The following is a 21,271-nucleotide window of genomic DNA, read 5'->3' on the forward strand; positions in this document are numbered from 1 at the left end:
TATTGACGTGTCCTCAAAGTTAAAAAGCCATTGCTTTAATTTATTTTTAAACCTAATTTTTGATCTACACAATTTAATGCCTGCTGGTATTTCATTAAATAGTTTTGCACCTAAAAAAATAAAAGATCTTGTCATTAAGGATTTTGAAACTTTTGGTTTTCTTAATAAATTGGCTGATTTACTACGTGTGTTATGATTATGCATTATAAGCTCGGTTTCATTATTGCCACTACGAATAAAGAAAATTTGAAGAACCTTGAAGATATATAAATGTTGTAAAGGTAATATATTTTGTTGATGAAATAGATTAAAAGATGATTCTCTTTTATTTTTATGTAATATAATCCTAATATAATGATTCTGCACTGTTCTTACTTTTGTTATTAAATTCTTGAAAGTTCCTCCCCAACAATGAATGCCATATTGTAATTTAGAGTTTATGAGAGCGAAATAGAGTATCTTTAAAAGCCTTTGGTCACATATACTCCTCAAAAAATAAAATTATCGAATGCTCCCTTTTAATCCTCTTGTTAGCTCCTCAATGTGATCCTTCCAAGATAATTCCCTGTCTATTATAACCCCCAAATATTTGAAGGATCCCACATTTTCTATGGCTAGACAATTACAATTTGGCTCACTTTGACAATTTAATGAATGATACTTAAATTGGATCTCTTCAAATAAGGGCCTATTCATTTTAAAATTTAAAACTTTTGTTTTTGAAACATTGACACACATTTTATTTTCTAAACACCAACTATTCAAGAAGGAGAGTGTTTCGTTTACACTGTTACATAATCTCTGGCTATCTATATTCCAAAACAAAAAAGCAACATCATCAGCGAACGCGGTTACCCTTCCTTCGAATTGGACTTCTAAAAGATCATTAATAAAAATTAAAAACAAAGTAGCTGATAAAACGGATCCTTGCGGTACACCTTTTTTTATAATTCCCGGTTTACTTAAGCATCCCCTACACTTGACAATTTGTTCGCGTTCGGTCAAAAATTGCCTAAACCAGTTCAATGCATTTCCTCTAATTCCTATATTTTCCATTTTAGCCAGTAAACATGCATGATCAACCAAATCGAAGGCCTTACGAAAGTCTACAAAAACAGCTGTACATTTGTTTTTCTCGTTTATTTTTGTATAAACAATCTCCAAAAACGCGGACAACGCATGCTCCGTACTTTTACCTTCCAAAAATCCATATTGATTTTTACTGAAAAAATTAAAACTGCTGAAAAAGTTTAATAACCTTGACTTCATTGCTTTCTCAAATATTTTAGAAAACACAGAAAGCAAACTTATTGGTCTAAGATTATCCAGTTTAATTGCGTTAGATTTTTTAGGAATCGGAACTACGATACTTTTTTTCAGACAATTTGGAAACAACCCTGTATGGAAACTACAATTTATTATATGTTCAAGCAGAAGAGCAAAAATATCCTTACAACTTTTTACTAGATTGATAGTTACATTATCAAAACCACTAGAGCGTTTATTTTTCAAATTACTGATGATAGTTTTTAATTCTTCGCGATCAACAGGAGTTAAAAAGAATGAACGTTGCTGTGCACTTGGCACGTTCCCAGTGTTTATTAGTTGGCTAGTGCCGCTTGCCGTCGCTGTAGTTGCCGCCGCGCCACCTGTGTTGTCAACAATCAGCTGTTCGTGAACGTCAATTAAGTATTTGTTTATCGTGTCACAGATGGCTTGCGGTTCTTCAATAATCGATCCGTCATTTAAAGTTAACCTCTCAATTTCAGTTTTCTTTTTACATCCAGTGATATTATTGATTATTTTCCATTGTTCAGCCGAATTTCCATTATATTTAGTAAGTAAATTGTTGTAATACTCGTGTTTGGTATTGTCTATTAAACTTCTTAAATTAAGAGAAAATCTATTAAAGTAGCTTTTGAAATGCATGTCATAGGGCCTATTTGACATTATCCTGTATAACCTATTTCGTTTTTTAATTTTGTCTAGTATATATTTATTTATCCAAGGGCTTTTGGCTTTTGCTTTACTCTCTCTGCGTGATATAACTTTACTTTCTGTACCTACCTCTATTGCTTTATTAACAATACTGTAAAATTTATCCATACACAGATTAACATCCTGTGAGTTAATTACCTCATCCCAATGTGAGCTTTCTAAATATCTTTTAACCGTTTTGATATTTAAAAAATTTGATTTCATCGTGGGATCAAAGTCCTTTTTACGACAGTTATTACTAAAATTGACTGCTACTAAACAATGATCTGATATACCTAAATTACAAATTTCAATTTTAAAAGAGTTCAAATACCTAAACCTAATAAACACATGATCTATGCACGTTTCTGTATCTTTACCCATCCTAGTTGGCTGTTTAACTAAACATGAAAGACCATAATTACTCATTAAGGTCAAGTAGTTTTTTGAATAACAATTATCTTTTAAAATGTCAATGTTACCATCGGCTAAATACAATAAATTACCTTCTAAGGCACTCAATATAACCTCTAATTCCTCTAAAAAGTTTTTAATTGAGTAATCATGAAGTCTATATAAAGAAACCAAAGTATATTTGATATTATTCAGCTTAAAATTCAAAATTACAGAGTCAGCATTTTTCATATCACTATGAATGCTATTACATATGATATTATCTGAAACATAAACCATCACTCCACCCGAAGCATAATTGTCATTACAAGTCGCATACAAATTATATCCATCTAAATTATAGAGTCCTACTTCCTCTGACTTAATCCATATCTCACTGAAAATTATAAAGTAAAATTTTTTATTACAACTATTAATTTGTGTTTGTAAAAAGTTAAATTTATTTCTTATGGATCTAACATTTAAATGAACAAAAGTAAAACCTTCAATACTAGTGTCTGGAAAAACATTATCTAGAGTATAAGAGACTGGCCAAATGACTTCTTCCTCATCATCCAAATTCATTTGTTGTTAACTATTACTGATTAATAAATGTGCCTTAAATATTTTAAAATTCATTGGAAACATATTTTTAATTAAAAATAATACTGTAGAAATAAATACAAATACCTTAGGAACATAAGTAGGTGAAAAGACTTATTTTATTTTACACAAGTCCTGTTCGCAGTCGATTCGGATACACCTTTGGCCATCCTCGCTTCTCATAAATATCTTGCCGTCATTGCACCAGACATACTTATAGTTAATTTCCTTTGCTTTCATCTTTGCCAGTCTGAGTAGGTTCTTGGTTTCCGGGGTCAGATGATCGTTCACGTAGACGATGTTGTTCGGGAACGCTGGGTTTATGTCTTTAGCACTTAACTTTTTGTTTTTCTTGTAGGCTGCAATGCACGTATTCTTAAGCCTCCTGTCCCTAAGCTGGACGATGAGTGGTGGTATGGCTCTAGGCTTGAATGTAGGCACTCGGTGAGCAGCCATCACATCTTCTGCTTTCAGTTCCACACCCACAGTCCTCCCCACATCAACGGCAATTAGGACAGGGTCCTCGTTGCTGGTTACAGGAACGCCCTGAATCTCAATATTTGATTTCCTCGAGTATTGCTCAATTTGTCTCATTCTCATCTTTAAACTATCCACTTCTTCTCTTAGCTCCTTATTACTAGCCCTAATTTGTTGATTCTCGGTCTTGAGCTCCTTATAGTTTTCAGTCAGCTTTTTCATATTTTCATTTGCCTTGTCTATGGTATCTGAGAACATTTGCAAAGACTCCCTAAATTCTTCAAACTGCTTGCCATAGTTCTTGAGCTCAGCAACAATATCTTTCTTGAATTCATGTAAAATCTTTACTAACATCTCTTGTGTCAAAGCTTGAGATTTTCCACAGCCCTCACCAGCATCAACTTGGATTTTAGTCTTACAATTACTACATACCCATTCCTTTTTTGATCCTCTAGTTTTCAGTGCCTCTGATGTTACGCCAGCACATCGTAAATGGAACACACATTTGCATCCACCAGAACAGGTTATAGAATCAGTATCATCCCCCAAATCATTCTTACAGACGCTACACAAGCCCGGCATACTTGGTTTATCTTAATTCACAATATTTTATTAGCTTTTACACGTATTACTTAGATTGCACAATAACCTAACCTCTACGCTGCGGAGCCGGCTTAGACACGTCCGCACGGTACCAAGCACTGAGGCAGACATGAGACGATAATCTAGCAGTAATGGTTTTGTTCTCTTACCACACTAAAATATACGATATCACATAGAAATCGACGAAATATGACTCTTTGTTAAAGAATCGTATCCCTGTTCTTTGTCTTCGGCTAAAGAATACAATTTAATAAATAATTGATTAGCCCTGTTTTTATTCATTTGCTTTGCTTCCTATCGCTAACTGTATTGAAACAACTCGAAATTTTTAAACAAGAAAGAACCAGCAATCTTTCCTATAAAGGAAAGATTGTTGGAACATTTCCTAAAATATTTTCTGTTTAGTAAAACATTTACTATAAAATATGTTCTGAACAAATGTTAAAAGTATTAATAGTGGTAGCCTACTAATACCTTCAAGGAAAGCAGTATTCATTGTTTACACAAGTACTTGAACTATTTCTCATTATTTTAGAAATTTAATTTTTGTGTAGATTTTTATCAGCGTTTACTAAAGAGCGAGACAAATCTCTAAAATGTATGAAAAATTTACCTATACATTTTATACGAAATCTCTAATTATAAAGATTATATGTGAGTTTTTGAAGGGTATCTATGACTTATAGTAAAGGACATTTAAATGGCTAAGTTACTGTTCTGACTTTAGATCGTATTAAAAACTCATGATTAAAAACTTAAAATATTAATGAAGGAACATAATTATTACACATCAGGGTGAGTATAGTAACTAATGGTTAGTAAGTTGTAGTTGGTGAATGTATAGCACCACTCACGACTCAACCGTTGCGCAAAGTCTATACCGTTCCTACAGATTTGACATGTTGAATAGGAAAGAATAAGAATGACCGTAAGGAATGATATTAGGTTCAATATAATTTTTAGCTTTGTTGGTCCAAAAATGGTTTTAATAGTCTACATTTCACATTCCCAAAAGATTAATCTATAACAATCTTAAATAGAATGTTATTATTGTACTTAAATATCAAAACGTTTTTAACTATTAGTCACTATCAAACAGCTAACAAAAGTATTATTTAAATAACTTTATCGTAAGACTTTTACCATGGATGGATTTAACGTCTCACAGTAAATCTATTATATTTTATACGAGTATTGCAGAATGTATTTAGAGTGGCGGGAGTGCCCCAGAGGCGTTATTTTAGTATGGATTTAATAAAAAGTATGTAAAATTGTTAAAACTACAATAGATAATTTGTTGAGCGGTAGCGAAGACTTTAATTCGCAGGGCATTCCTGTCCGTCTATATGTCTGACTGTCTGTCTGTCCACACGATATCTCGAGTACTATATAAGTAATATACTTGAATATTTTAATGTAGCTTCATTTCTGTATAAGTAACATTGAGTTTGATGATGACGTTTGTCACTTCATGGATTTATCTGTACGATAGTAAACATTTTTACGTTTTTCTAATCATGCACTATATTGAAACGAGAAAATCACAGAGTAAATACCGTTCTAAACAAACAAAAAGTACAGTTATGTGAATTTTTAACTTGTAACATCTAGACTATTTACCCGTAAGATATGTCAAGAAAGATTCCGTCTCTAGAGAAAATTCCCTCGTAACTATAAGAAACGATCCTTGGTTAGTAATTAAATGTTACTGACGTGATGATAAATTATAGCATCCATTTGGCACTTAAGTAAGAAAACATAGCATGTAATTGTGTTTGACATGATTACACTTGTGTTATTTACACTCAATACCGTAAGATTATATTTTGATTTATTTAGTTTGTTTCAAATATTAAAAAAGACAATAATAACAATAAATTAATACATTAAACTGGCATTTAATTTAAACTGCCTAATATTGGTAATTTCTTTGCCAATGTAGGCTTCTTAGTCCTACATATTTACATATATTTCATTCATCAGGGCAACGAGACAAATTCTACTATGGTGCTGGAATTATATTACAACGGAAGTAAATTCATTTTTATAGGAGTAGATATGACACCGTGAATACATTAGACTAGAAGTGAATTTAAACACCAGGAAGTAAACACTTTTTGACCGAAGTAGGCTTCTCAGTCTAAGTAGGTAAATATATTTCCTCCAATGGGACTACGATACAAGCTCAACTATGGCACTGGAAATATATTAGACCGGAAGTAGATCACAAGAGGTGGAAATAAGCGTTTTTAACCGATGCAGGGCAAAACGTCTAAATACATATTGAAATTCTTATCTCCGCAAATTTTATTTTAATTCTCTATCTAATTGGCACATTACATCTGTGCGGCTATCTTTGGCTGCTCATACTATAGGTAATATACACATCATAGTTTTGCTTTTACAAATTTGGAAAGATTTTAATTTGCTTTTGTACAATTCCCTAAGATTAATCAGAATCTTTTTTGGAGGGCAATATGATATTGACTCGTTTATGTTTAATTTAGTCTCAAATACAAAATAAAAATCAATTATACAGCCGATCCAAAACTGTACATTCACTTACGTTTACTAATCTGATAGTGAGTATTAAATACTATTCATAATAGATATACAGGACAAAATATTTAATTATGTTGTTAGTTTAAAAACTAATAATCATATTAATAACACTGTCGTGATGTGACGATTAATTTTCATAACGTAAAATAATATATTAGTAATTTTTGCTATTGACAAGAACAGTAGGGAACAATAGCCAGAGGCTATATGTTTTTTTAGTAAATTTCGCTTTCATATATCAGTTGTTAAGTGTGCAGTTGCTTAGTTGTCCATTACTAGAATTGTCCCATGAAGACATTATTTGAGATTTTTTTGTCGAAGAAAACTTCAATTTTGAACTGCAAGGGCTTTTCTGCAGTTCGATCACCTATTATATTTTCCCCTCTGTGGAATGGCATTTTCTGTCAGATATAAACGTTGTGGTAATTTATTATATATTTTTCACTTTGAACCATACTTGAATATGTAGTAAATTGAATTACTTTTCTAATTATAAACAGATATATAACACATTTAAAATGTTCAGTATTTTCTTTTCATTAAATTCTTTTCACCGATATAAAAATTTAGGGAAGTTTCAAAAATCCCTATAAAGATGTTACGTTGGCCAAACCAGTTACACAGTTAGCAGCAATTCAATCAAATTTAATTGCAGCCAATACGACTTCACTACTTTTAATATTCTAGTTTAGGTTTAAGCACTCTCCAGTAAATGTTCTTGAAGCTATAACGGTACCAAATCTGAATTTTCTCTTCGGTTTCATGCTAAGATCAAAGTCATTGAAACCTCTTTTAATTGTAACAAGCTGGACCCAAGATCCCGATAACTGAGTTTTCCACACTATCTAAATTAAAAAGTATCTTATGAATTCAGTATATTTTGTCCTAAGCTTTATTTACAAATTATAAAGAACTAATAATATAAATAATACTTGTAATTAATACCGTACTACTAATTAGTTACGATATAGTCGTGGTCTTACTGAGAACGCATTGCTGGTCCATGTCTAGTGATTACGTAGTCCTTGTGTAGTTATGTAATTGCTACATGCGGTATGATGTCATCTAAGCTTACAAACTTATTATATTTTAAATTAAAAAGAAATATTTTTATCTCTAATGAATCATTTTTATTTACCCTGTTTACACACTTCTATGTAATTTGTTCAGATTAGTAAATTTCCGTAGTCTTCTAATGACCTAAAGTTAATTTTCCATATTATAGCCATTGGTTACAACAGAAACATTTCCCACGTTTTAGTACATGGACTTCTTAAACCTGTAATAATATATGTATATATAAAACATTTTTATTTGTAACAATTTTTGATACTGTTCCAGTGACCTCAATACCTTCTCTACAACACGTATCTGATTGGTCTTGCATTTTAAAAGTGAATTAAAATGTAATCTAAAATTCTATAACACAAACTTTACCCTGTTTAGTGTAAGCACAAAACCGAATAAACCAAAGAGGTATATTAAGTAAAATCATAATCTGCTGTTATGAGTTGTATATTACAGTAATAAACTGTATTAATTAAAAAACTCAGTAATAATTATGGAATTGTTTCCTACCTGTAGAGAGTAAAACCACTAGATGGAGAAGAACGTTTAACTTTGGTCCAAAAAAAAAACGTGTCCATGTTGCACACGGAGTTACCGATCCATATTACACTGTGACGGACATAAAATAAATATCGCAACAATATTTTACATATGGAGTGTTGCTAGAGCGGCTGGGACGAAGCGGTTATATCCGGTGCGAGGTGTAAGTTAGTCACGGGCGATGTGGCACCCTACGGCGAGGCTCTAGGGTGAGAGTACGCGCGCTACTGTGCTATGTGCCGTCGCGTCGCACCCCACAAACCCCCTCCCCAGTCCTCCACAACCACCCTCTAACTATTAATTGATTCTAATTCTTGTAATCACTTTCACCACGCAGCCACTTATCTAAGTTATACGTGTGCTATAGACTTAAGCTTCCACTTAGCTAGCTCACTCGAGCACCACTATCTGAACTTAACTCGCTCATTAGTTATCGCTGAAATGTCTCAAAAGGAATTCGGAAATTAGCTCCAACGTCGTAGGTGATGCAGCTGCCTGTCTCGGGTAATTACTTTAGGAATTTCAGGACTCGGAATCATTTGTTTTTCCTGCCACTGACAAGTTCTCGCACATATATTTCCTAGAATTGAAACTTGTTTTAGCTTTTTGACCTATTTATTAATTCAAAATAAAATGTATTGTGTTTATAGTAACCGTGTTATATGTAAACCGTGTATTGCTCATCATAAACTACACTGAGAGTTTTAAACCATACGGAACATTCTTATCACGTTATTCTGATGTTTTATTGTGTCATAATACATTTCTATATACAATTTGACCTGTTTTACTTTTATAGAAACTAAAATATACAGCTGTTTCAATTACTTGTAGCATTTAGGTATGCTACTGGTGTTCAAAATATTATACAGCCATAGTGTAAACTCTTGTAATTCAAAGTTGTTTTTTTACAAAGAACCCTTTTTTAAGAAACTAAAAAAGACATAGCATAGGTTTGATGAAACTAAGCGTATTAGAAACAAATTTCTTTTTCAAATACAACCTGCAATTCGATTAACTTAGTAAAATGTAATATTTAAAATAACCATATAATACAAGAATAAAACTTTTAAAATATAAGGGAGAATACCACTAGGGCGTATATACTTCACAGATTAAATGGAAAAAATCGTCTCAGGTTTTAATTTGAGTTCTAGAAATCTAGAAGAAAGTATATATGACTGTATAGTACAAAGCGATGTCTTCCAAATTTAATTTCTTGGAAACTGTATTTATGAAGTCAGGCAGAAAACACGTATTCTGTCACCTAGAGTGTTAAGTGTCAAGACAGTGGCGTAGCGACAGAGGAGCGAGTGGAGCGACCGCTCCAGGGCGGGGGTGACAGGTGGGCGGCTGGAACACGCTGGAAGACTTGGAACACGCAACAAAAATGCTCTTAAATCTCAAAACAAAAATTAACAAACTTAGGAATGAGTGGCAAACAGTTAAAGCAGATGCAACTAAGCTATGTTTGCAATGGAAAGTTGTACCACATTTCACTGACTCAAGAACAAAAAAGAAGGCAAGAATGTTTGATGAAGTGCAAGTTGATGACCCTATTAAAGACAATGAGAAACGTTTCCGGGTTGAGGTGTTCAACCGTAGCCTTGACATAATCACAACACAGCTGACAGAGCGTTTTGAGGCTATTACTCACATTACTAGTAGTTTCCAATGTCTGAAGCCTTCTTTTTTAGTTGGAGCAAGTGATGAAGAAATCTTAGAATCAAGCAAAATTTTGATATTAAACTACCAAGATGACGTCTCCCTTAACTTAGGTCCACAGCTTGTAAGGCTAAAAACTTGTTTTTTAAGTCACGTGGAAAAACACAAAAGTATAAGGGATCTTGCAGATACTTTAATAGTGCGTGCTCAAGTTGGTTCCAGCTTTCCAGATGTTGTGAATGCTTCTTTGATTTTTTTGACACTACCTGTTACAACTGCAAGTGCAGAGAGATCATTTTCAAAACTTAAACTGATAAAGAACTATCTTCGCAGCACCATGTCCCAAGAACGTCTCAGTGCCTTAGCAACCATATTTATAGAGCGCAGCAGAGCCAGGCACATCAACTTGGACGACACAATAACACAGTTTGCTAGCATGAAGTCACGAAAGAAGATTAGTTAAGATAGTAATATGCGAGTTGGTTTTGTAACTACTTAACTACTATGTTCACGTTTTAGATAATGTACTCAAATTTAAACTAGGGTTTTCAATACATATTTATTAAATATATTGAAATTTGTACTTTCATTCCAAACCCTATGGAATTGAATTGAGATTTAAATACATATTGCTATACACGTAAACTAGGTCTCTTACAAGTAACAAAACTTTATAAAGAATGGTAGACTGTAAGTTATTATAAAAAAAATGATGTTTGGTCAAAGACGCCTTACATTGCTGATAAATTATGGCCAAGAAACGTTTGTTACGGTAGTGAGGTGAACTGTCGGCACTGATTGATCATGTAGGTAAAAAAGTTGGGGGAGGGGCGCCAGGGACTGAGTCGCTCCATGGCGCCAAAATCCTCACTACGCGACTGTGTCAAGATGCGATAATAACGGATTAGTGTTTAGTAAAACTACCCGTAATAATACATTCAATATGAAAGCTAAACCTCTGTTCGCAATACAAAGGACGGAAAATATGTTTCAAATAATCAATTTCATCCCAACTCTAGATATTATGACCGCAGGTGTTTAGAAAACACAGCATTCATGTGTTTTCGTCTGTTTGTCGATTACCACGGCATGTTTTTAATCATATGCTCTGAAAAATCTAACAAGGTATATATATATATATATATATATATATATATATATATATATATATATATATATATATATAGATCGAGTGGACCTATAGCGTATATTTCTGGAACATCTAGATCTGTCAAATATTCTCTTGTATGTTTTACTTCTAGCACATCTGAATGCTTCTTTTATTAATGTTCCGGCCATTAAAAATTTTCCATTGCGTTGTATAGTAACATTATTTTGTAATCGTATTAGTATGTAAGAACATGTAGCCATGATTGTATGTATTATTTAATGTGTATCAATAACTGGAATAGTGTTAGCGTGAGAAGAGTAGACGTTAGATAAGTAATAGATATACAACATTATCATTAACAAATTGTCACTGCTCACACAGCAAACTACAGATCATTAGCACTTTGGACAATGATATGTACAGAGCGATAATCGCTCTTAATGGGTTGGTTATTTAAGCCCTGCAAGGCGCAGTAGTAGTCATCAGTCTCCGCAGACTGCACAGTGAGGAACGTTCACGGTGTTGGGATCAGTCTCCGCAGACTGCACAGCGAGGAACCGGTCGCGGTAGTAGGCAGAATAGTTAGATGTTGGAATTGTGAAACATAAGTACCACAAAGTATGGCGTTAATAGTTCATTCTCAGTAGTAATTTTATACAGGTGTTTTCATTTTACATGTTGTGAACAGAGTTGTCCCAAGTGACTATTTTCAATAAACTTATTTTTAACCCGATGTACCGAGTCATCTCTTGAGTTCCAATCTTCAAGGTGAACATTGTTACGGGTTATCTTGCCACTCGGGTAGCCCGCTAACCGTCCCCGCAACATAAATGGTGTCAGGCGTGTGGTGGCACCTTGAGTTGACATCGGGACATTAAGTGACTACTGCCTGGAGGACGTCAGCACAGCCGGCAGTGAAGAAAAGAAGACATTGCAAGAAGAAGAAAGAAGAGAGACGAGGCGACGGGGGAAAACGACGTGTTGAATGATCGACGCCAACCACGCCACTACCAGCGGAGAGAAGGAGAGACCAGCACCACGAAACATCTACTGCTTCAAATGGTGAGTGACAGCAATTATTAAGTGGAACCAGATTGTAGAAAGAGAATTTAAGTGTAGTCTAAAATTAATAAGAAAAAGATTTTGAATTCTGAAAGAGAGCTCAATGCGTAGTGTAGGTTAGTAAAGTGTGTAATAGAGAAAATAAACAAAATTAATTTAGAAACAGCGGTTAAACTTATACCTCTGTATGGTGACAGTAAGAATGATGACTTGAATTCATACGTAGACACAGTAACATTTGTATTAAAAAATTGTGAGGCTAGTGAGCAAAAGCAACACCTAGAGATAGCCAAGATTAGACTTAGGGGAGACGTAGCAGCAGCAGTTAGGCGCAATGAGTTAGACACTTGGAATGAATTAAAGAAGTTCTTGCGTGAATGTGGAGATAAACAACAGAGTGACTCTTACATTGAGGATCAGCTTATATACATTAAACAAGGATATAAGGAAAAGATTAGAGATTATGCGCATAGGATAGAGAAGCTAGAGCACAAATTAATCATAGCACTAGCTAGAAACGGAGTTGAAACTAAAGCTGCGGAAGTCTCAACAGAACACCGTTGTACAAAAGTTTCACTAAGGGCGTAAACGAGCCAATAAGGGGTATATTGCTGAATAGAAAAACTACATCTTTCAATGATGCAGTAAAGGATGCTTTAAGTCTAGAACTTGAATTAGAAGAGGATAGGGATCTAGATCGGAGACGAAGACCACAGAATAGCATGACAGGTGACACTAAATGTTTCAATTGCAACAAAGTTGGGCATAAAGCAGCAAATTGTAGGAGTAGACCTATAAGTCAAGTTAAGGCTATGACCAGTCAAAACACATGTTTCAATTGTGGTAAACCAGGACATTTTGCCCGTGATTGTCGTGCACCAAAACAACAGTATACACCACGATTTGCCAACACACACCAAAACACATATCAGAGACGAGAGCAGCAAACAAGTGTACCAAATAGGCGGAATGAGCAACAGGGAAACGGGACATCCCTTCCGATGAATTTGCGGACATCCCCTCCTTGTTGGACATCCCCTCCTTTGCGCACAAGTCGGGAGAGTACAAGGGGAACGAAAAGGTGTCCTCGAGTTAGAGATACAGAATAGTGAGACAGGAACATGTAAAATGCTAATAGATAGTGGATCAGATGTAACAATCCTAAAGTTAGCCAGCTTACATGATGAGTTTTGGATTAGAGACAATCGAACACGAAATTCCTACAGATCCAAGTCAACCTCCAATTAATCAAAAACCGTATAGACTACCAGAAGCTCAAAAACCAATAATAGAAGAACATATTGATGACATGCTTAGTAATGAAGTAATTCGGGAGAGTGCTAGCCCCTGGAATTCTCCTATAGTATTAGTACCCAAGAAAAGTACAGATGGCACACCTAAGTTTAGGATGTGTTGTGACTTAAGAAGACTCAATGAAATTACCAAAGGTAACGCCCATCCACTACCCAACATTACTGAGATTTTAGACCAGTTAGGGGGGATGACCTATTTCTCAACGCTTTATTTAGCATCCGGGTATCACCAAATAGATATTAAAGAGAGTTATAAAGAAAAAACAGCATTTAACGTACCTCAGGGACATTTTGAGTATAACCGAAGGCCATTTGGGCTAAAAGGAGCACCAGCCTGTTTCACGAGATTAATGAATGAAGTGCTGAGAGGACTAATAGGGAAGGCATGCTTTGTATATATGGATGATATAGTATGTTATGGGAAAGATTTGAATAATCAAATGGACAATTTGAAACGAGTATTCCAAAGACTAAGGGAACACAAGCTGTTGTTACGACCTGAAAAATGTGCATTTTTAAAAGAAAGCACGGCATTTTTGGGTCATGTAATTACAAGAGACGGTGTACTACCGGATCCTTCAAAAGTAGAGGCAGTCCAAAAATTTCCCATCCCAACAAACACTAAAGAACTAAAAAGCTTTCTAGGGCTTGCAGGATATTATAGACGATTTATTCTAAATTTTGCTAAAACCGCCAAACCCTTAAATAACCTATTTAAGGAAAATGTCGACTTTAAATCGACTAATGAAGAAGATGATGCTTTTCAGAAGATTAAAGAGAAATTAATTAGTGAGCCTGTTTTACAATATCCAAATTTTAAAAAGGAATTCTTACTGATAACAGATGCATCACAGGAAGCTATCGGAGCCGTACTATCACAGGAACGTTAGGTAAAGACGATAGACCAGTATCTTACGCTAGTCGGACACTGAACAAAGCCGACAAAAACTATAGCATCACAGAGAAAGAATTGTTAGCCATTGTTTGGGCAATTAAACAGTTTAGACCATATGTCTGGGGAAGACGTTTCAAGGTAATTACCGACCACCGACCACTGAGATGGTTAATGAGCTTAAAAGATCTAGGAAGTCGATTGACTAGATGGACGATTAAACTGAGTGAGTACGACTTTGAAGTAATCCATAGAGCAGGAAAGGCGAACGGAAATGCCGATGCACTGAGCAGAGTAGGCTACAGATAATTAAAATAGGAACTTCACCAGAAGAAATTCTTGAAAAGCAAGATGAAGAAGAAAAAATAAAGAGTATAAAAAGACACATACGAGAAAGACGAAGCAGGTTATGTGTACTATGCTGACAACAGAGGGCGACGTAGACTAATAGTCCCCCAGGATAACCGAACAGCAATCATGCAAGCGCATCACGACACACCGTTTGGAGGTCACCAAGGTATAGAAAGAACAGAGCTAATCAAAGAAAGGTACTATTGGAAGAATATGGATGTTGATATCGAGAATTATGTAAAGACGTGTGGAAAATGTAATCTGAATACAGCCACGAGAGATGAGAAGGCACCTGTTCCAATGAAATTAACCACACCTTTTCAGAAAGTAGCTCTAGATGTAGTCGGTCCACTCACTAAAATATATGCAGGGAATCAGTATATACTTACATTTCAGGATCATTTTACTAAATATCCAGAAGCATTTGCTATTCCAGATCAGAAAGCCGAAACCATTGCTAGAGTATTCGTAGAAGAAGTAATTTGTTGGCACGGTACACCAGAAAAACAGATTTAGGATCAAATTTCACAAGTGAAGTATTAAAAGAAACGTGTAAACTATTAAAAATAGAAAAAAACCAAACAACTGCTTACCATCCACAGTCTAATGGAATATTAGAGAGAAGTCACCAATCAATTATGTCACATCTAAAATGTTTTGTAGAAAAGGATCAAAAGGATTGGGATACTTGGCTACCGTATGTCATGATGGTAGGGCTATACAGGAGCACACCTCATGGTACTACTAGGTACTCTTCGTATTACTTACAACACGGTAGGGAAATGAGATTACCCACTGATTGGATGAGAGAGGAACTTCAACCTGATCAATCTGAAGATGACTTCGTAAACGAAATAAAGAGAAGACTACAAATAGCTTATCACAATGCTAACCAGCACATAGAGAAGTCTAAAGAAAATAGTAAGGCTCAGTACGATAAGAAGGCGAAAGAAAAGAATTTTGAAGTCAATGATTTGGTGTTGTTACACTCACCACAAGTGAAGAGAGGAAGAAGCAAAAAATAAGTATGCCACGGATAGGACCTTACAAAATTATAGAGGTAAATAGCTATATGAATGTAACTATCAAGAAAGGGAGGCAGGAATATAAAGTTCACATAAACAGAATAAAACACTTCAGAGACAGGAACTAAAACAAGTTTTATTATTGCAGGTAGCGGGAGTGTTCCTCTTGACCTTACCTGGAGGGAGCACCAAACGCTACCGAATTGAAGGACTAAATGACCGACCAGGATTGTATTTCTCGAAGGAATTTTCCTTTTTGTTAGCCACAGAATTTTGGACCATTGCAATTGACACACATTTAGAGCACTTAGAAGAAAAACTGACACAACTGGAAGCGATATGGAATGAAACTATGGCGTTAAAGAATGCTTCCTTGGAATCTACATGGACAGAAGCACATTTTCAGCAGACTAGAGACAATATGAAGAATACCGGACTGAAGATCAAGAGACTGTACGACGTCATAGGCACTGAACCTGTGACGACAAACAGACGAAAACGAGGACTGTTTAACACAATAGGAATTGGAATGAAGACTTTGTTTGGAACCATGGACAACGACGACGCAGATTACTACAATGAAAAAATTGCCACAATGGACTTAAATCAGCACAGGGTTTACCAGCTAGAAAGAGACCAGCTTACAGTAGTTAGACATGCTATTTCAGACATAACACATACTTTTAAGGACTTTAGAACAAATTAACATACAATAATTAAGACTCAAAACTATCTAAAACAGTTGCAGGAGCTTACCAAGCGTAAAGTATTTAGTATAGACGAACGGATGAAATTGCATTTCAGAGTTCTCGGAGCTTTACAAATAATAGATTTGATATGTAAAGATGTTGACAGTCTAGTTACTGATTTATACTTAGGTATAGATGGAATGAGAAACAATCAATTGAGTTCACTTTTAGTTGCACCTGATGAATTGATTAAGTACTTGAAAGATATTAACTCGCAATTGAAAACTGGTTCCACACTTTCACTTGTTGTCACTGGGCACACCATTCATGAGTACTATAGTTTAATTAGAGTGAGTGCATGGATAGTCGATAACCACGTGTTAAGATTCTTTTTGAATATCCCCTTGAAAAACAATGACAGACTTTACAACCTGTATAAAGTATTACCTGTGCCAACTGGAACGCCTGGAGCAGAGAAGAACCATCTGTACACGTATGTCCTGCCACATACGGACTACATAGCTGTCTCAACGGATGAACATAGGTATATCCCCATGACTCGATGCCAAGTTAATGATTGTAAAGGTAAAACTGTTAAGATGTGTGTAGGACCAAACGTAGTAAACAACCTTGCCAGTGGTCAAGACACCTGTGAATCTGCGTACTTCAGGCAGATTACACCGCCCAAAGAGTTGTGCGACACTCGTCTATCTTACGTAGCAACCTCAATATGGACGGAGATACCAGGAACTAACCGATGGATATTTGTCTTACCAAGAGAAGAGGTGATGACATTTACGTGTCCAGGGACCGACGGTCTCCCGGAGCACGAAGGAACGGAATATGTCCAAGGGACCGGACTTCTGACTCTACCCACTAAATGTGAAATGTTTGGATCATCATTTAGAATATATAGCAAAATTTTATATAAAAGTAAAATAGATAGTAATGTTAGTAGCGTAATTAGGATTCCTAAGAAAAATGATCGTTTAGTAGTTTTAGATGATAGATCTTATGAAAATATATCCAAAAAAACTAAAGAACGTTACAGCACACGTCAGATTTGTATCCACTACACTAAATGATCTAAAACAGTGAGCATTAGATTAGATGAATTGGATTCACTCTTACACAAATTTGAGCCGAACAATGATGTGGATTATATAAAACATTCTATTCCTCTCTTTGCCTTGTTCATAATTGCAATTTTAGTGATATGACGTTGTAAACTTTGTACATTTTGTCTAAAAAGTAAGAAACAGTATTTGCCTATAAGTTTTAGAAAACCTGAAGAAAACAAAACAGTCGATGTTGAGGTTGAATTAGATGATCTACCATTAGAAGATAGATAAAGATATCAAAAAGAAATAAAACCAAAAACAAGAACAATGTATCATAGGAATGACACCTCATTCTTTTTTAAGGATGGAGGTGTTGTATAGTAACATTATTTTGAAATCATATTAGTATGTAAGAACATGTAGCCATGATTGTATGTATTATTTAATGTGTATCAATAACTGGAATAGTGTTAGCGTGAGAAGAGTAGACGTTAGATAAGTAATAGATATACAACATTATCATTATCAAATTGTCACTGCTCACACAGCAATCTACAGATCATTAGCACTTTGGACAATGATATGTACAGAGCGATAATCGCTCTTAATGGGTTGTGTTATTTAAGCCCTGCGAGGCGCAGTAGTAGTCATCAGTCTCCGCAGACTGCACAGCGAAGAACCGGTCGCGGTAGTAGGCAGAATAGTTAGATGTTAGAAATGTGAAACATAAGTACCACAAAGTATGGTGTTAATAGTTTATTCTCAGTAGTAATTTTATACATGTGTTTTCATTTTACATGTTGTGAACAGAGTTGTGCCAAGTGACTATTTTCAATAAACTTATTTTAACCCGATGTACCGAGTCATCTCTCGAGTTCCTACTCTTCAAGGTGAAAATTGTTACGGGTTATCTTACCACTCGGGTAGCCCGCTAACCGTCACCGCAACAATTGGCGTCATCCATGATCTGCCATGACGTTACTGTCATTACAATTCATTGGCATCTGTCAGTGCCACGTTCAGAAATTCCTGTAATCTTGTAAGTTTTCAAGTTTTGGCATATAGAATTTTCTTTTCTGAACAGTACTTAGGTTCTTAGACTCCAGAAAAGTAATCTGTCTGTTTGGAACTACCTACCTCAGTGAAGTCTCGATCCTAGCATTTATAGATATCAGACTTAATAGTTTCCTAAACATTTTGAGGTTTTCAGCTGTTGTAGTGAGCTCCTGTTCTCTCAGTTATAGTCTGGAAGACTTTTAAAATTTCAATGGAAAACATACTAGTATGTATGTTTTAATTACTACTTTCTTCTGTGAGTTAAGGTTCTCTGATCGTTTTATCATGTCTCGGGAAGCTGCTGGCATCTAGAAGCTCCCTTACTCTATGGGATCTGATCACTCTCTGTCTATGGAGCTTCTAATTTTATAGGCTGGAATTTTTTTAAAGCAGCATTTCATAGTATCATGACTCTGAAATTTCTAGCTTTTTTACGTTTATTCATTCAAGAAGTGTTTGCCCTCTATGAGCTATGGTCCTCTTCTATTTTAAGTCTTTCTAGCTCTTTCAGCTCTCAGTAAATTCGTAGTATCCGAATAGGTTCAGTCTTTTGAAGTATAGAGTCAAATAAAGTTTCTGATGTTTGAAGAATATCTGTATTTCGAAGGCTTCTCATTTTTGGTAGTTACTAGCTCTCAGGTGTTCTCGCCTTTGGCAGTTATAAACTTCTGGGAGCTATCATTCACTGACACCTTCGTGACTGTGGTGGGCACTTTGCCTATGGGAGCACCTAATGACTGGTAACTTAAGTCATGTAAAACACTCCAGACTCTAAAAGTTTCGGAACTCCAGGTGGATTAACTAATGGTAGTTTTGAACACCAAATTATTATTTTAAAAATTTCTGTTCTTTAAAAGTATTTAGGCTTCGAGGATATTCCACTTTCTAAGCTCATAGTCTCTGATAGTTCTGGGCAAATAGTAAGTATCAGACTGCAAGCTCTTAGTGGATGGCAGTCTTTAGAAGATTCCGAACTATGTCACCAAGTAAATACATGCCTCTAAATTATCCTAAACTTTCAACCGTATCTAGGCGTTCTCTAGCTGTGGTAAGTTTAGGTTACTTGGCAGCTCCAATTAAATCTCTTTGTCAATCGATGTGTAAAACCCATACAGGCTCATTTATTCTGTTAGTTACTAGCATCAAAATTTCTTCCTTTAAAAATTCCAGAATACCATAGTTCCTGGCCATGATATATATATATATATATATATATATATATATATATATATATATATATATATATATAATTTTACTTCAATAAACATTGAATCAAACAATTACTTGATCCGCCGGGATTCAATGTTTATTGAAGTTAAATTTTATATATATATATATATATATATATATATATATATATATATATATATATATCAAGAATAAAGAATCTTTATTTCCAAAGTACATTACAATCATTTGTTCACACACAAATTACATCAAAAAAGTATATAAAAGTACAATGGATAGGCACCTCTGAGCTATTAGCTGAGTTGAGGTTGCCATCACTAATTAATTTAAGGCAGATGGGCCTGGCAGCTCCTCTTTCAGAGTAAAATATACATAATTAGAGTAATGAATAAACCATACCAATATTTAAAACAAAGCATACAATTAAATTGGATTTCATAATGAAATGCAATACATTACATTACCACAACAAATAAAAATAATTAAATTACTACATACATTCACATACATAAATACATATACATAAATCCACACACATACAGATACATATACATTTATACACATTCACACATACATACAAATACACACATAAACAAATTTACAAACACATACATTACTAAAACATATAACACACATACAAAGACACTACAACGATACTTAGACACAATAGATAAAGATGTAACCATTACACACTCATGAAATAAAACAAGTATTCAAAAAAATATCTAATTTATGAGTCGCTCTACAATAACAATTATTGTAAAAAGCCAACATTTCAAACTTTGTATGAATGTACCCAATGTTTTCGACGAGGACACATCGAAAGGTAATTTGGTATAGAGCTTCGGAGCTATGAATGTATAAAAACGTTTGTAAACTTCTAATTTAGGGAAAGGAATAGTTACTCGGTTTAAAATGTGTAACCTAATCGAGTGAACATTTACATTTCCCAGTGTGTGGCCGCCTCTTGAGAAAAATATCCTGAGTACCATATAAATGTACAAATATATAAGCGGAAGTATTCCAAGCTGAATATAAAGAGGAAAAGAAGAATCATGCTGATTAGCTCTGACAATAACCCTAATGATCTTGTTTTGATTTATAATAATAGGTCGAATAATATAATAATAGGCCCCTCCCCAACATGAAATACCATATTGCAATTTAGAGTTAATTATAGAATAGTAAATAGTTTTCAAGACAGATATTGGACATAAATACTGAAGAAAATAAACTTCTTCAACGAATTGTTTAAATAGTTTTTCACATTCAAAATGTGTTCCCTCCAACTATACCTTTCGTCCAGAATAACCCCCAGATACTTTATTTGTTCCACCCTCTCAATTTTCACGCAACCCTTACATGGATGTCAGTAGATATGTTCCGCCGGTTTACCAACATCCCAAAGACGACTGCGGGACGAGGGCGAGGTCAAAGGTCACCTAACGTAACCTATGCTGGCAGCGGTGGTCACGTATGCGAGTCCAAAGGTCACCTAACCTAACCTAAGCTGGCAGCGGTGGTCACGTGTGCGAGTCCAAAGGTCACCTGAACACAGCAGCGCGGTGACGTCAATCGGCGACCCCTGACCCCCAGACAGACCGGCGCCACACGCTTGTCGAGACATGCACAACA

At 34.9% G+C, this 21,271-nt stretch overlaps 1 protein-coding gene across 1 annotated transcript in view; it reads left to right on the forward strand.

The window, feature by feature from the left end:
- The first annotated feature begins 1,409 nt into the window (after nucleotides 1–1,409).
- The window catches only part of LOC124361719 (putative gustatory receptor 28b), a 44,169-nt gene continuing 24,307 nt past the window's right edge, over nucleotides 1,410–21,271 (forward strand). The window contains exon 1 of the mRNA XM_046815646.1: nucleotides 1,410–1,837. Coding sequence (XP_046671602.1) covers nucleotides 1,712–1,837 — 126 coding nt within the window. The 5' untranslated portion in view covers nucleotides 1,410–1,711. The remainder of the gene's footprint in view (nucleotides 1,838–21,271) is intronic.

The sequence above is a fragment of the Homalodisca vitripennis genome, chromosome 5, assembly GCF_021130785.1.
Source record: "Homalodisca vitripennis isolate AUS2020 chromosome 5, UT_GWSS_2.1, whole genome shotgun sequence".
Taxonomy (NCBI): Eukaryota; Metazoa; Arthropoda; class Insecta; order Hemiptera; family Cicadellidae; genus Homalodisca; species Homalodisca vitripennis.